At 34.5% G+C, this 15,256-nt stretch overlaps 2 protein-coding genes across 2 annotated transcripts in view; one reads left to right on the top strand and one right to left on the bottom strand.

The window, feature by feature from the left end:
* Positions 1-2,685: 2,685 nt before the first annotated feature.
* On the top strand, positions 2,686-4,788 carry LOC119829906. Its single transcript, XM_038352614.1, has 5 exons — positions 2,686-2,774; positions 3,073-3,220; positions 3,366-3,444; positions 3,577-3,757; positions 4,436-4,788. The coding sequence occupies exons 1-5, from the start codon at positions 2,732-2,734 to the stop codon at positions 4,585-4,587; spliced, it is 603 nt and encodes a 200-aa protein (XP_038208542.1). The 5' UTR covers positions 2,686-2,731; the 3' UTR covers positions 4,588-4,788.
* Positions 4,789-4,962: 174 nt separating this feature from the next.
* The window catches only part of LOC119829905 (transcription factor E2F2), an 18,017-nt gene continuing 7,723 nt past the window's right edge, over positions 4,963-15,256 (bottom strand). Inside the window, exons 5-10 of the mRNA XM_038352613.1 lie at positions 14,130-14,374; positions 13,695-13,800; positions 13,385-13,493; positions 12,688-12,881; positions 11,959-12,069; positions 4,963-8,944 (exon numbers count right to left, since the gene is read on the bottom strand). Coding sequence (XP_038208541.1) covers positions 8,829-8,944; positions 11,959-12,069; positions 12,688-12,881; positions 13,385-13,493; positions 13,695-13,800; positions 14,130-14,374 — 881 coding nt within the window. The 3' untranslated portion in view covers positions 4,963-8,828. The remainder of the gene's footprint in view (positions 8,945-11,958; positions 12,070-12,687; positions 12,882-13,384; positions 13,494-13,694; positions 13,801-14,129; positions 14,375-15,256) is intronic.

Here is a 15,256-nt window from a genome sequence, read left to right as displayed (position 1 = left end):
GTCACCCGCCCAATTTTATTATCCAGTTGCTTTACTCATTCTTTATTATTTGTCGATATAACAGAAATATATAAATTTTACACAAACTAAAAATTTACAAAGTTCATGAGATTGCAGCCTGGTGACGGGCGGAGGAACAATAAAGTTATGTGTGTGTATATATATATATATATATATATATATATATATATATATATATATATATATATATATATATGTTTCTAATAGTAGTATAGTAATATTACGTTATCTATGGTAATGGGGTCGAGTTTTACCTTTTGGGCACGGAACCCTAAAAACGTAAAGTATAATAAAATTATCCAGTACGTTACCCCTTTAAATGTTGTCAACTCAATATAAACTCATCTTGAAAACTCATGGTGACAAATCTACGATTCATTACCTACTCCCGTAATAATTTGTTTACTTCTGTTTCCTAACCGTATATACGTCCTTCAGAATGCAAAATCTTAGCGTATTACTAAATATAAATAATATTATGAACTATGATATCCATTTATTACTCGGCAAAGAATAAAAAAAAATTAAAGATAGTCTTACAGAAAAATCTGTAAACAGCAATAGTAAAATAAATTAAAAAGCATAAGAGTAATACTGCATTAATCTTTGATGGGTTTGCATAACATATAGTAATGAAATGCGGAAATCATTCTCCTAAGCCTTAGGCTTAGGAAATTGGTAGGTAGTGACAAGTTTCTAGCGATGCAACTTGAGCATCGATTGCTTACAAATAACATTTCTTCATAATAAAGATATTTACAATTTAGTTAAACTAATAGGACCAAAATAAGTAGCTATATAGGTACGTTCTAGGTTTAACTATAACTAGGTAGACAGGTATTTTAGGTAAACACCCAAAAAATCATTTTCGGCAAGAAGATACATCTTACTTTTTTGTTGTAAGAGCGGGTAACTGAGCTGATAGGTCGTCTGATGGTAAGCGATTGCCCACTACATTATAACAAAAAGTTTCTTATAATTTACAAAAAAAATAATAACCGTATTATCACTATTATTATCCATCTGTTATGTAAAAAATAATTAGCCTATTCAAACTTATAAAATACCTAAAAATTTATCATAATTACTCAAGGAATTTTCACACAAAAAACGTAATGCAATTATAAATTTCGGTCAAGTGCAGCCGAGGCATAATATACTTTATTAATTTAATAGGTACGCCAGTTACAATCAGTTTTTATTAGATTTTATATTGATCTTTAAATTTATCGGGACTTGCTAATATAATCCGACCGCATCCTTGGTACAGTGGTTAACGCGTGAGCATGGAACCGAGGGGTCTTGGGTTCGATTCCCGTTTGGGACAATAATAGTCTCGGTTTGCCAGGACACAGAAAGCTGATCACCTACTTGTCTATATAGAAAATCGATCACTCGGTCAGTGAAATAGATGTATATCATCTGCCCCATACTCATATCTAGGGACCACGGGACTTCACTTAGCAAACGTAAGTGGCGGAGTACTACTGAAGTACTATCACATTATACGGGATTTCAATTTACTAGTATAAAAATATGTGTCAATAAAAAAAATCGAATTCACTTGTGACTTTTTAATTACACTTATTGTTTTATATTCCTATCCTAAGTATCTATATTTTTTTATGTGAACTTACTAAGTGTATTGATAAATCGTGCAGTATAATTATTCATGGACATTGGGCAGGTACTAGCGAGAATCTGTTTACATCACTATTACAAAATAAAATTAATATCGAGAATTTTGTAAAAGGTGAAGGCATCGTAGTAGTGTAGCAATTCGATTTTTTAACGAAAACATAATGTCATAAAAAAGGGTTCTTTTTACATCAATTATTTAGATTGGATCAAATTAGCGCTATAAGGTCTGTGAACTTTTCAAGGAAAAATCAGACACTTATTATCTCGAAAATGACATGCAAACGTAATCAAATTTAATATAAACTTTATCTCCTCCAAACATTTTTGCACAATTACAAAAATGCATCAAAAACAAAGAACCAAAAGAAAATCTAATCTAAGTCTAATTTATAGTCTAGACATAGATCTAAGTAACATCGAGATGCTAGGATGTAGGCACAATGCTAAGTCGTTAAGTTGTTGACGCAACATATCCACTGTACATCTTACGACATGTTCCCAACATGGAATTCGTAGCCTTGAAGCTAATATAATTAACTCTTTTTAATGGGTTGTGAAATTTTTGAATAATAAACCAATATTAACAAATAAATATTACCTTTTCAATATTTACCTGTGTCTAAATCTGGTTTTAGGGTCACGTTGACCGCTTGCTTATCGCCGGAGCTGGAAGTCGAAACTACGCTGAAACCGATTTCATATAGATATGTAATATATATAATATTCTAAAACGCCACATAAGGTATAATAGTCTTAGTTATTAGTATATTAGTACTAGATAGAGGATTGTACGTTTCGGCTTTCAGCAGACGGTCGGCATGCAGTCAGCGTAACTCTAAAATGTACTCTAGAACCAGCCAAATGGCATTGCTTATTGTCTCATGTAGATACAATTACAATTATAATATTATGCAACTTTAATATCCCTTTAGAAGACAAAGGCATATGCATATAAGACCAATAACGAGAATTCTGAATATTTTCTTGTCATGTAGATATATGTATTTTTTTATTTTCAGAAAAAATATTCTTATCATGTAAGAAATCCTCGTCAGAATTTGATGGGTGCATGAAGCGAGCGTTTAATAAACTGAGACCATATTTCAAAAGAGGTAAGCCTTTCATTTTATACCAATAATATTGTTTGATCAATACAATCAAATGAACAATAATAGTCAACGCTATATTAAATTGCCGGTCCGTTTAATATTGTATCAGTAAGTTTTATATTGTATCAATTTAAAAATGTTATATTACTCACTTTATTTTGTTAGATACGTGAATTCACATCTATTTGCACGTATTAGGAAAGATTAAAAATACTAAGCCTCCACAAAACTCTGCCAGCTCAAATTATTGATTCTTACTATAAGTAGATGTGCGCATTGATAATTGAGGAATATTTTTCAGGAATACCATCAATGGGAATAGCCCCATTCGACCCCCATTTCGCGCCGGAAGTGAAACAGATACGGTCTGTAGGAGGAATGGGATACACGCTTACATTGAGAAACGTTTATGAACGAGGCTGGACACAGTCCACTGTTACTAAATATAAGTAAGACCCTATGTCCTATATAACATTAAAAAATATTTATTTTTTATAAAAGAAATATCATACCAAGAAACCAATTATGTTCACATTTTTATCGTTTTCAAATACCTGAGGTAACGTTAATAAACATTTTAAAATATTTTTTCAGAACTGATTGGGAAAACCAAAGAATAATTTATTCACAATATTTCCCTGAGAAGTGGTTAGAAGGAGATTACGAATTTAAGGTAAATTCTGTTTGTATAAGAAAAATAAAGTTGTTTTTACCGCAAACATATTTTTCTCCCTTACTATTTCCATCGTTCTCTTCGTTCTATTAATATTATACATAATATACCTAAATGATCTAACTGTTTTAGGGTGACGCATTTGGTCTAGGCGTGCTTCGTATGGGCCGTTGGAACTTGACCCTGCGAGATTACTCACAGACCACAAGAATCAAGCGCAACGGCGACGTGGTCGACGTGCATGTGGAAATCGATCATATCGGCGATATGGACATACATATCGGCAACTTGTTGCAAGGCAGAAGCATTATGGGTAAATATAACTATACTTAATATAAAGCTAGTTTGTTTCGTTGGTCGCGCTTAACTGATTTGAATAGAAAGTATTTTGGACAGTTGATTTATACCTTAGACAGCGACTACATGGACAGACCCTTAGAAGCGAGGCAGAAAAAAAATTGCAATACTCCTTTTGAGAGCAGACAAAGCTGCGTGAGTCAGCTAACGCAAATTTGACTGGCTGTTTGTTTTACTTTGTATTATACCGAGATAACACGCTGTGCTTTAACTATTTAAAATCTACCTATTTATCAATGTCAATCACCCAATTATTGATTAAAATATATAGAGGTGGAATAGGGTGCCATTTGTATTAGTTCCGATTAAAGCGATGAGGGCATGCGAACGAAGCCCTATGCAATATACAGCTCTTAAAATTTAAATTTCTATACTTTTTTTATAAGTACCAATTGATAATTTCAATAGATGAATCAATATTGTTAATAGAATATACCCCTAAAATCCAAAATCCCAACTAATATTATAAATGCGAAATGAAGATTTGAGAAGGGACATTTGCCTATGTCCAAGATAAGAAACTGGATGCGAATGAAAGAAAATACTGAAACATGTATGGCTATATGAGAGCGAACAGCTAGCAGTTAACAATCAGTTTTCGCAATCGCATTAAATGTCTACTAACTTATTCCAGAAAACGTATTGGATCGCATCATTAACGTGTCTTGGAAGCCCGGCTTCGCGGTGATCCGGCCGCTCATCAACGACCTCGTCAGTACCGCCTTCACAGACATCTGGAGCAAGTCCTTCCAACACTTCCCCGTGGAAGCCTTCATCAGAGACTGACCTCACTAGCATGACTAGACCATTTATGTGCCAGAAACCAATAGCCAATAAATAAAAATGCGGGTTCGCTTCCAGAAACTTCATTGTATAATCCAATTATACGTCATGCAAAATATTTTAGATAGTGTTAACTAGTCATAAAACCATTATTGTTATATTATTTTTAAGGTAAATAAAAGACATAAATATTACATATCTCAATATTATATTTATTAAAAAATATAACCTAACTATATATATGACTTTATATTTAAATTCAATCAACAAATAACTCGCTCGTTCGAAACTGGAATAATCAACCTCAGTCTTCCAACACAAAGATACACCGACGGGATCGACAGTCTCACCCTCGAGTCCGCACTCACTCCATAAATACAGTATAACATTGCACCATTTATAAAACCAGATATATTTATACACAAAAACATGCCGTCAAAAATGTCCATCACTAAGCCAGTTCAACTTAAAACCGTTTGTTGGAAGTAAAAATAAGTACAATACACATGAAAGTGAACAAAACCGTACAATTAATCGGAAATCCCGCGTCAGACGATACGTGCAAATAAACGCGTTGTAAACTTTAAAACTATTCTGACAACTGTTGATTCTTAGAACGAAGTCAGGAGTAAAAACTGTAGTACACGTTAATTTAGTCCAATGTGACTAAAAAATTCAAGTAGTCAGTATCCCAAATCATTTGTAAACGGTTAACAATTGAATATTAAAAATGCATCTAAGAATGAACAGTCATCATAACAAATCGTACTACATTAGGACCCTGTGGATCGTCAAACGACGCAATTGTCACATAAAAATCGTTGTTTTGTTTATACAATGTTGCTCTGGCAGTTCACTTCGAACGGCGACCGCTCGCAATGAACTACAATACATCCTATGATATAAGCGTAATGTTTTGAGGTTGATTCTTAAGGACATTCGTTTAACTGAACTTTAAACATTTGCTATCATAATCATGAATTTTTAAATATTTCTCATACTTTTAAAGCAGCTTCCGCAATGTCTAATTTCAGTTAAACGTATGCCAAAAACAATTGATTATTATAACAATCAGGCACGTTCTGTTAGCACAAATTAAATCCATGCGACAAGTTTATGCAGTAACTTTACGATGCTCAATAACGGTACACGTTACATTCAGAAACTGGTTTCCGAGATTATGTAATACATATTTAGTAGTCGATATATTACCAATACAAAATTGTTTATATTACCACGAGATAATTTTCTATTTTTCATTCCGTTTTGTCAAGATAACATAATTTTTCGCCACTCCGGTAGGTACCAGCAGCAATGAGTTGAAATCGAGATCAGTTTTGTCTTTTATGTTAAATCAACGTATAAAATATTACTCATGCGTATTGAAATAGCTTTCTTTTCCTTCACCGCCTTGTGTACCATTAAACAGCGTTTTAGTTACCGGTATATTTTCCACTTATTTGAGTAACAATAAAGTAACCATGCACCTTTATTGTGGTTATATGATAAAACAATGTACATATGTACGTAGCTCAAACATCATGAAATAATACACAGCACAGCGTGTAACGGAGTATGTTTCCAAAAACATAATTAGTATCCAGACGAATTGACCATATGTGCCAAAGGAAGATCTCAAATAAACAAATTATTGTTTTCACAAACACCGCAATCTTGTCTTCAATTACAAGTATTATACCAATTACGTCGAAATCAATAAATTAACGAAAGCAATCATTCAAAGTAGTAACTTTTATTAAATAACGAGAAAAAAACGTTTTATATTTGTACTTCCTTTTCTCGTGAGTTTGGCCCCTGAATTTGTGTAATAATCCACAAAAAATCATACGATAAAATAATACCTTCTAGATTCCAACAAAATAATGTCCAATAATCGCGACAAATGACCTTAATTTTAAAGCTGACTCGGTCACTTGTCCATACTTTCAAATAACAATGATAAAATCTAAACAAATCTTTGCTATTCTCAATCAGAAGATATCGTTTCATAAATAAAAGAAAGAACCTAAAACCAAATAAAGTAACAAGAGAAAAATATAATCGAATCGAATATAGAATAATGGAAAATTTATCGCAAATTCATTAGTAGCTTTAATTTAATTAGATTTAGACACGAAGACATTAAAATGATTGTAAAATGTCTGGCGGGACTCGGAATCAAAACATAAAACTCTATACAAAAAAGGAATAACGAAATATACCAGTAATGTAATTTTAATACAGTCTTCTCTAGTAAGGAAAAATTTTGTATCAACTAAAACTGAACACATTTATTCGCGCTATTAATTATTATAAAATTTTATAAACCGATATTAGCTAATTTTGGACACAATACGAAAGTATAGACTGAAATCTCGTTGCTAAACACAAATAAATATGTTCAGAATATGTTTAACCGAGCAGGTCCCATCAACGACTGGCTCTTATAGCCTCTCTCTCTCTCTGACGCATTTCGAGATTTTTAACATCACACATTGAATGTGAGCGAGATAGCACTATACACCAATAACGGAACACGTCAGAGGAGTACAGACTACTAAACAAACGTCCACGTGCATTTAATACTAACATTAATTTTATTCTGATATGCACTTATTTATAATTTTTTTTACAATGAATTTTGTGCTGTACACTATATTACGGACCGAAGACGTCGCGGATACTACTAGGTGCAGTGGTGTCGCAAAGGTTATGGTTAAAAATTAATTTGAAAATCGATTTGGTAGTTCTAGAGACACAAATTCCAATCTTGGTATCAAGGTTTGATAACAACCGAACTCAACAATAAAACAATACTTGATATGAATTTTTCCACACTTTGATATATAAAACTAACCGTGTATAAATCACGATTTTTAATTAGAAAAAGCGAAACGATTGTCCCAGCTTGTGAATCTTCGCAACATCACTGCAATGTACTTACATTACGATTGAGACGGTTTCAATTTTTTTAACATTTTGTACTTTACAAATTATACTTGAAATAACAACGCCGCGACGTCGCCGAGCCCGCGGGCCATATTTACAATGACAACTAAACGTGAAGCTTAAATAACGTCAAAATAATGTTACAAACTAAATATTTGGCAAACGACATCTGCCCGCGAATGGACCGCTGTGGGACGCACCCATGTGATCATAAAATATAATTAAGTTTGATTATGTTCTTATTCACGATATGGTGTTAAGAGTGCTCAGTAAAAAACGAGTGGAAAGAAATTGTTTATGGAATCAATTCGATTAAATTGTATGAATACTCTGTAATTAGAGAGCTTTAGTAACTGATAAACTGAACTTAAGTTTGTTCACAATAATTCAACATAAAAATTAATTCAGTTTTAAGTAGCCATTGTTATCAATATGGAAATGCATGGAAAATATCACTAATTAAAAAAAAAGTTCTTAATTTTATTAAATTTCAGTCTGAATTTCGTTTGAAATTATAAAAAGCTTACAGCTCACGCTAAGCGCGTCCCACAACCGATTTTCGCGTTGCAAAACTTTCAGCCACCAATAGCACTGTAACTGGGTACTAAGATCTAGCTTTACAAGTAAAATCGAAGGCCGCTAAGATATCACCGTTCATTACATTTAATATGTACACGTTCAGCCGCGGCCTCCCAGTGATTTGAGCGAGAATATTTACAGTGCGGCCGCGAACCAAACCTTTCGACCCTGTGGGAATATAAAACATCCTGTAGCTGGCGTGGGCGTGTTGTAATGCGAACTTTGTGTACCAGACACATTCTAGAAACATCTGGATAGTGTACAGTTCTGTTGAAAACATTAACTTTCTTTAAACCTGATGTTTAAAAACTGCTTAATCCAATTCTCGATACCGAGAAACAACATTCTTTGCTGATGAATCATCATTATATTTATACAGCATGTTCTCTTCTGTATCAACTAAAGCTACCCCCACATCCTTTTTTCTGGTCATATTTTACAATGTAGGCTATACAAAAATACTATTTACATCAATCTTCATTAATAATAAATATACCGTGACGCCCACGCCGGCCGTATACCTACCTATACCTGGGCCCGACCTACCAAAACGTGTGCGTTAATCGTTTACATTCCCACTCGAGTCAAACGAAAAACTCGTTGATTTTGATTGAGGTACTCCTTCATTTACAAACGCGCATATGTTACAAACGACAACGGTAGAAAAGTAGAAACTTTTGCATGTCGGAAAGTGTCTCGTCACACAGCAATTAGCACTAGAACTCGAAGTCGAACAGCTCGGAGAGGCCCTCGTCGTGGTCGAGGCAGAAGCCGTAGTCCGTGGCCGACATCGGCGGCTCCAGCGCCAGGAACGGCTCCAACTCCAACGGCTCTGAAATGTTTGTTCATACGAGTCAACATATTGCATTCACAACAAAGGTGGACTGTACTTTGAAAAACGTGTATAGAAAATGTAGTTAATTCAGTAATGTAACATTCAAGTTATACATATTTACAAATATCATAAAGTCTCTGTTTAGGTTTATGATTAATGATACAGTTATCGAATTTTAAAAAAATGTTCTCAAAATATTGTGCAACTTTTCAAATTTTACACAAACTCAAATTTTCATATTTTTATACGGAAAGTGAAAATAAATTATTTTATTCAACAATTTCATAAATGAACCTTGAATTGTTATGCCTAAGAGGAAAACAATTTTGTTCTTCCTCTTTTTGCATAACAATTGATATTTGATGCGATAAATTAATAGATAATTAATTGAACAAGGATAATGAAATATGAAATCTTTTCTAATATTTATAAATCTTCCTATTCTTGTAAAAATTAGTCTGTCAATCTAAACTTTCCAATGGAATACAGATGTTTTTCAAAATATATTAGCATCTCATCAAATAATTGTATAAGTACCTACTGATATGCCATAGCACTAAGTATAAGTATGTATAAGTATAATCATAATGCATTTATTATGAGAAGTAATGTATGATTTACTTCCATTTTATGTGTGTATAAATAATTAAAAATAAATTTTCAGGTTTAATATCAAGACAGAAACTTATCATAGAACTCATTGTGATTCCGCCATCATGATATATATTACACGCACGTCACATAACCTATATATATTAACTATAATGTTAATTTTAATAAACCCATTTACCAACAAAATAATCCATGTAATTAATAGAAACATCAAAATTTTGAACCATCTCTACGGAAGTATTTGTCTATACCAAAAGTAATTATTTTTAACAACTAATCCACCGACCACACGGGAGGTTCCCCCGAGAAAAAGTTTTCAAGTAACAAATACAAAAAAAAAAATACAGCCAAATTGAGAACCTCGCCATTTTTCGAAGTCGGTTCAAAAATTGAAACTCAGTAATAGCAAACACATGGGTTATTTAGTCGCACATCAAACAAGCTCACAACAGACAAGTAAGCACAAAGTGCCGGACGGTTAGACAATGTTATCGATGGTAATGTGGTATTAGTAGATGATGTTATTGGGGCGCGCTTGAGCTGAATCCCATGGTGCTACAAGAGCGACTGCAGCCACACGGGATGGAGCTCGCAGCGGCGCCCCGCTCCGTGCCCGCGCGCACCGCGCACCGTCCCCCGCACACCGCCCACCGCACACCGTACAACGTACAACGTACACAATAAAATGTCACTTATGTATGCTAATATTTTGTGCACTTTATTTGGGAGTTATGCTTTTAGCTTTATTTAAAGGAATTAGCAAACTATTTTTTCTTAGCAGTACAATTCATAACATATCTTAATTTAATAAATAATTCTTTGACTCAGCTTAATTTCGTTTTGAAGTACGACTGAGAAAAATCTGTTTATTCATTTAATTAATTATTGAAATATTTCATCAATCAAGAGCATACTTTGGATTTAAAAAGCTAGCTACTACTAGCTAGCTACTTTATAATAATGAGTTGCATCATACTCTCAATTATGCATTCTCAGACCAATTGCTATGGTCCAATTTATATACAAGCAAAGGAATTTGGAGGATTAATGCATTCCTATGCCATCAAGTTACTTAACACTTTACAGATAAGATGAATTATTCAAATGAATTAAAAAGATTGGACATAACTAATAATAAATTAAATAAATAGGTTTAGAGATTTTCGTCATCTACTACGTTCAAATTAATTAATAAAATCAATATGGACCTATTATAAATAAAACGTAAAAAGATATTCATGGAAACGATTGTGATTTCGGCTCGTTCAGAATATCCTTAACACTATTTGAACATTAAATATTTAATATGTTGGAAGTGATTTGGTGTTTTATTTTCGTTCATATATATGTAGTAGTTCACCATAATTTCCATAACCATGTGTATGACGTGACAATTAATCATTATAACAATTAGTATTAGATTTTATATGTATTTACAACATTTATTTACAATTGTCATTAATATATTATTAAAGGATAAACACACATGATAAAATTTCAACAGTCATCTGAAAAAACAAGTCTTATGAAATACTGAACATTCCCAATTAATTCGCAGTTTTTCAGATGTCTATTGATATTGTTAACAAAGTTAGTGTCGAAGCTTTAATGACTGATGATTTGTGAAAAAGCATGCTACCAACCTTATATATAAGCGGACACCATCAACCAAATTGTGCAGTAATTAAAAAAAATATAACATTCTAAGTAAAAAATGAACACCTAGAGTTGTTTTCATATTTTTTTTTAAATTAGAAGGAAGATTCGCTATTATCAATAATTCGAATTTTAAAATGTATGAATTCAAAATAGGTATCACTGCAAATTTCAGTTGGGTCCGCGCGCAGTTGAAAAATAACAACGTCTTACAGCTAATAAATGAAGCGATGAAGTCTCGGCGCCACAGACGCCGCGTAGCTAGAACTCTGACTGTGATGTGAGGGACACACAGGTCACAGGCCGAGTGCTAGCCACGAGACGCCGCATCTTCCTCGCGGCATCCTCAAACTAAGCTCCCGTTTACGCCCTTTATAGCTTTGTACGCTTGTTGTCTAGAAGTAAAGTCTAGACCGCAAAGGTTAGGTCGTAGGCGCACGTTTGTTAGAATACGTTGGGCATGTTATAATTTGGAGATTTTTTGTACATTTAATATAAGTAGCAATATAGACATTATTTACAAATTAACACCATCACCAATGAGTTAAATGTTTTGTTGTTTATGGTAAAACAAATGTAAAAATAAATATTTATAACTAGCCTGATTTGCTTAAACTATGAAAATGTAATTTTCAACTCCCACTTTTTTCAGGTCTGTTGTTTTACATAAAGAGTCACATTAAAAACACCATAGTTTTATAATGTTAAGGACCAGTAGTACAAAAGAGACGTGTAATGCTCACCGGCCTCCTGATCTTCCGTTTGCAGTTGGAAGCGGCCGCCGCCCATGATGGGCGCGAAGTCGTCGCTGTCCGCTATCAGTGCGTTGCGTAGTCGACCCCGAGCTCCACCACCTAAACAGAAATACATACATAGAAATCCATCCTATTTGAAATACTAACTATAGTAATAAAAAAAACATACATAATTATTAGTAGACATTTATTTTACGTTGTAATGCCTATTTGTTATTTATTTAGTACATGCATGATTTATTTTTACAAAAATGTGAATGTGTGTGATAACAGTTTTTATTTTCGAATATACGATTACTTTTTGAGCAAAAGGTATTGATTTTTACAAAAATATGAATGTATGTGATAACAGTTTTTATTTTCGAATATACGATTACTTTTTGATTGACCCTGGTTTATTCATTCCAAATTTTATTCAAATTGGTGCTATGGTGCAAAAGTAACAGACTTTCACACAAACTATGCCATTTATAACAAATATACAAAAATCCATGGGATGCATGGAAAACCACCCGTATATTTTACAGTGCCGCTTATCACCGGCAGTTTGAGGTTTTAGTTAATCTGCGTAACAGGAGTAGAGCGCGACGTAAAAACGTTCAATAGCACTGTTATGCAACGCAAAGTACGCGTTTTATATGACAAATCGCTTAGCGCTTTGACCCGCGGTAAAAACGCGTTCTACGCGACAACGTCTTTAGATATAAGCAGACTCACTGTCGACCGCTGGCGGCGTGGGCGGCGGGTGCGGCGGGTGCGGCGCGTGCGGCGCGTGCGGCGCGGCGGGCGCGTGCGGCGCGGCGGGCGCGTCGTGCAGCGGCAGCGTGGGGTCCGTCACGCACGGCGACTGCACCACCAGCGCGCCGCACGCCGCCTGCGCCTCCTCCTCCGGCTCTCGTTTTATTGGCGTACTGTATATGCAGAATGTATTATAATATGTACACCATTTCACCCGCAAACGTTGTTCTACCAATCATATATGTATTGGTTATGAGTATAAAAAACAGGTTACAACCCATTCTCAGATGCACATGTGACATTTTATAAAAATTGGTTCAGTTGTTTCCAAAGAATAGTATGGCAACTACCACTGTGACACAAGAACTTTCAATGAGCTGTGTGAAGAAATAGCAGTTGCCTTTTTATGTGTGCAAAAGAACAGAACTTTGTTTCTTCTTTAATTGTGAAACTAAACCCGTGCGAAAGAGCGAAAGACTACTTTATTTCTAGTACAATGAATTTACAGCAAACATAAAACAAGAAACAACAGAACTGAATTGAATATGGGACTGCTAAACTAAGTATTCACATTTTAAAGAATGTTGTTTTACTACCGGATTTACTACACATAAATATTATTATATATTAACATGTGCAGGTTTAAAAAAAATAAATGTTTTATACAAACACTCACGTAAAACTAGCGTTTATAGAGCTAGAGGGCATCGCCTGCAATTGCGCTATGAGCGGCGCCAGCAATGCCTTGTTGTCCTCGAGCAGCGGGTCTGATGGTAACAGCGACGCTACAGAATTTGAATTCGTTGTTTAAGTTATACTACAAATTAATGTATTAATTAGATAAAAGTACTGCAAGGACTAGCGCGTCAGAAAATTTCCTTTGCTTTAGTATGTTTATATTTAAATGTTTAGTGTTAGTTGTTGTTGAAACAATCAAATAAGTTCTTAAATAAGCAATTAAACTCAAATTATGTGGTTCAACTTACAAGGAGGAGGAGAGACTGGTCGTTCTTTAGGACAGAGGTAAACTTCAATTTCACCAGATAAAGACTTCAGATGAATCATGTAGCCCTTCTCATCAGGGTGAGGTACCTGTAATCATGTTAATAAAAAAATATATTTCATGAAGAAATCTATGTCACTTTGCAGACAAATTAAACATGTAATTAAGGAAGAAACACAAAGTTTCATAGCTTTAATAGGGCATAGGGTAAATTTCGATTCTAGTTGGTTTATGACCAACAATGATGGCGTCAACATTTTGCCAAATGCATAAATCAAGGCAATTGTGGATCTATTAATGACCCTCCAAAAGCGTATATGAAGGACGCCACTAACTATCTTATCTCTGCCTGGCCGCCTTTCGAGAAGTTCCTAAACTCAACACTGAAGAACGAGTCTCATCAAGCACATCAACTCACACTGAGCCGCGTGTCGGGCGGCGCCTTGATCGGTATGACGGTCTGGTTCCTGAAGTCCTTGATGGACCTCAGGTCCGCGTACGTGATGTAGGCGCGCTGGCCGTGCTCCGCCGAGAGGCGCGCGAGCGCGTGCTCCGCGGCGGCGAGCGCGCGGCACACCTTGGCCTCGCGCACGCCGAGCGCCTCCACCTCGCGCCGCAGCCGCCGCACGCGGTTCTCCTCGCCGACGCCGTCCGCGCCGATGCCTGATGCGCATTATGCATTTTTATATTGAATGTTTCATGGTAACAAATCAAATATGATTACTTATAATGTCTACAGTGAAACGACTAACAGGTTTACAGTATTGTCACATATTATCTTGTATTTTGTTATTTTATATGACACATAAGTTAAACCAAATATGTTTAGCTATGTTATGTCATGGCTTTAACAATAATGTAACTGAATAAATGTGAAAGGCCTCATAATATTAATAAATATAATTGCTGATATGCTCTATAGTATAATAAACCTATTTAACACTTTGTATGTACATTATCACATATTTTGTGGTTATATATGACAGATAAGCTACAATATGTTGTTTAGCTCATAATATGTAATATCAAGTTTAGCTTCCTGATAGACGGAAATCTATGAAACTGGCCTTGATTCTGTTACAATAAGACTTGACTACATGCATTTGTACAAAAATATAGGTAAGAGTACATATATCAATCACTTTCATCATTAGTGTTGCACTGTTACAACTACTCAAGTAATCCTCTGTTGAACTATATTTAACTAGCAGTTGATCTGATGAGTTTATTGCTGATTGATCACATTGAGACACCATACCAATGTTAGCTAACTGTTACATAATTTTAAGATTGCATGCTGCAGATTTTTTTGTATATGCAGGGATTTAAAAAGCAGTTACCAATCACTCTTCTTATATGATGTGTATAATAACACTGTAACCAACAATGGTCCAAAGCCTATTCATAAGCTTGGTAACAGTAAACGACGAAATTTGAAAAACGTCTATTCACTATAATATATTAAATTGGTACGACTACTGCTCTCATCAAAGTCACAGATGACATTAGATTTGGCATGGATAACAAGCAGCTCACTTTACTTAC

The sequence above is a fragment of the Zerene cesonia genome, chromosome 11 (genome assembly GCF_012273895.1).
Source record: "Zerene cesonia ecotype Mississippi chromosome 11, Zerene_cesonia_1.1, whole genome shotgun sequence".
NCBI classification, from domain to species: domain Eukaryota; kingdom Metazoa; phylum Arthropoda; class Insecta; order Lepidoptera; family Pieridae; genus Zerene; species Zerene cesonia.
This window is presented reverse-complemented; position numbering and strand designations above follow the sequence as displayed.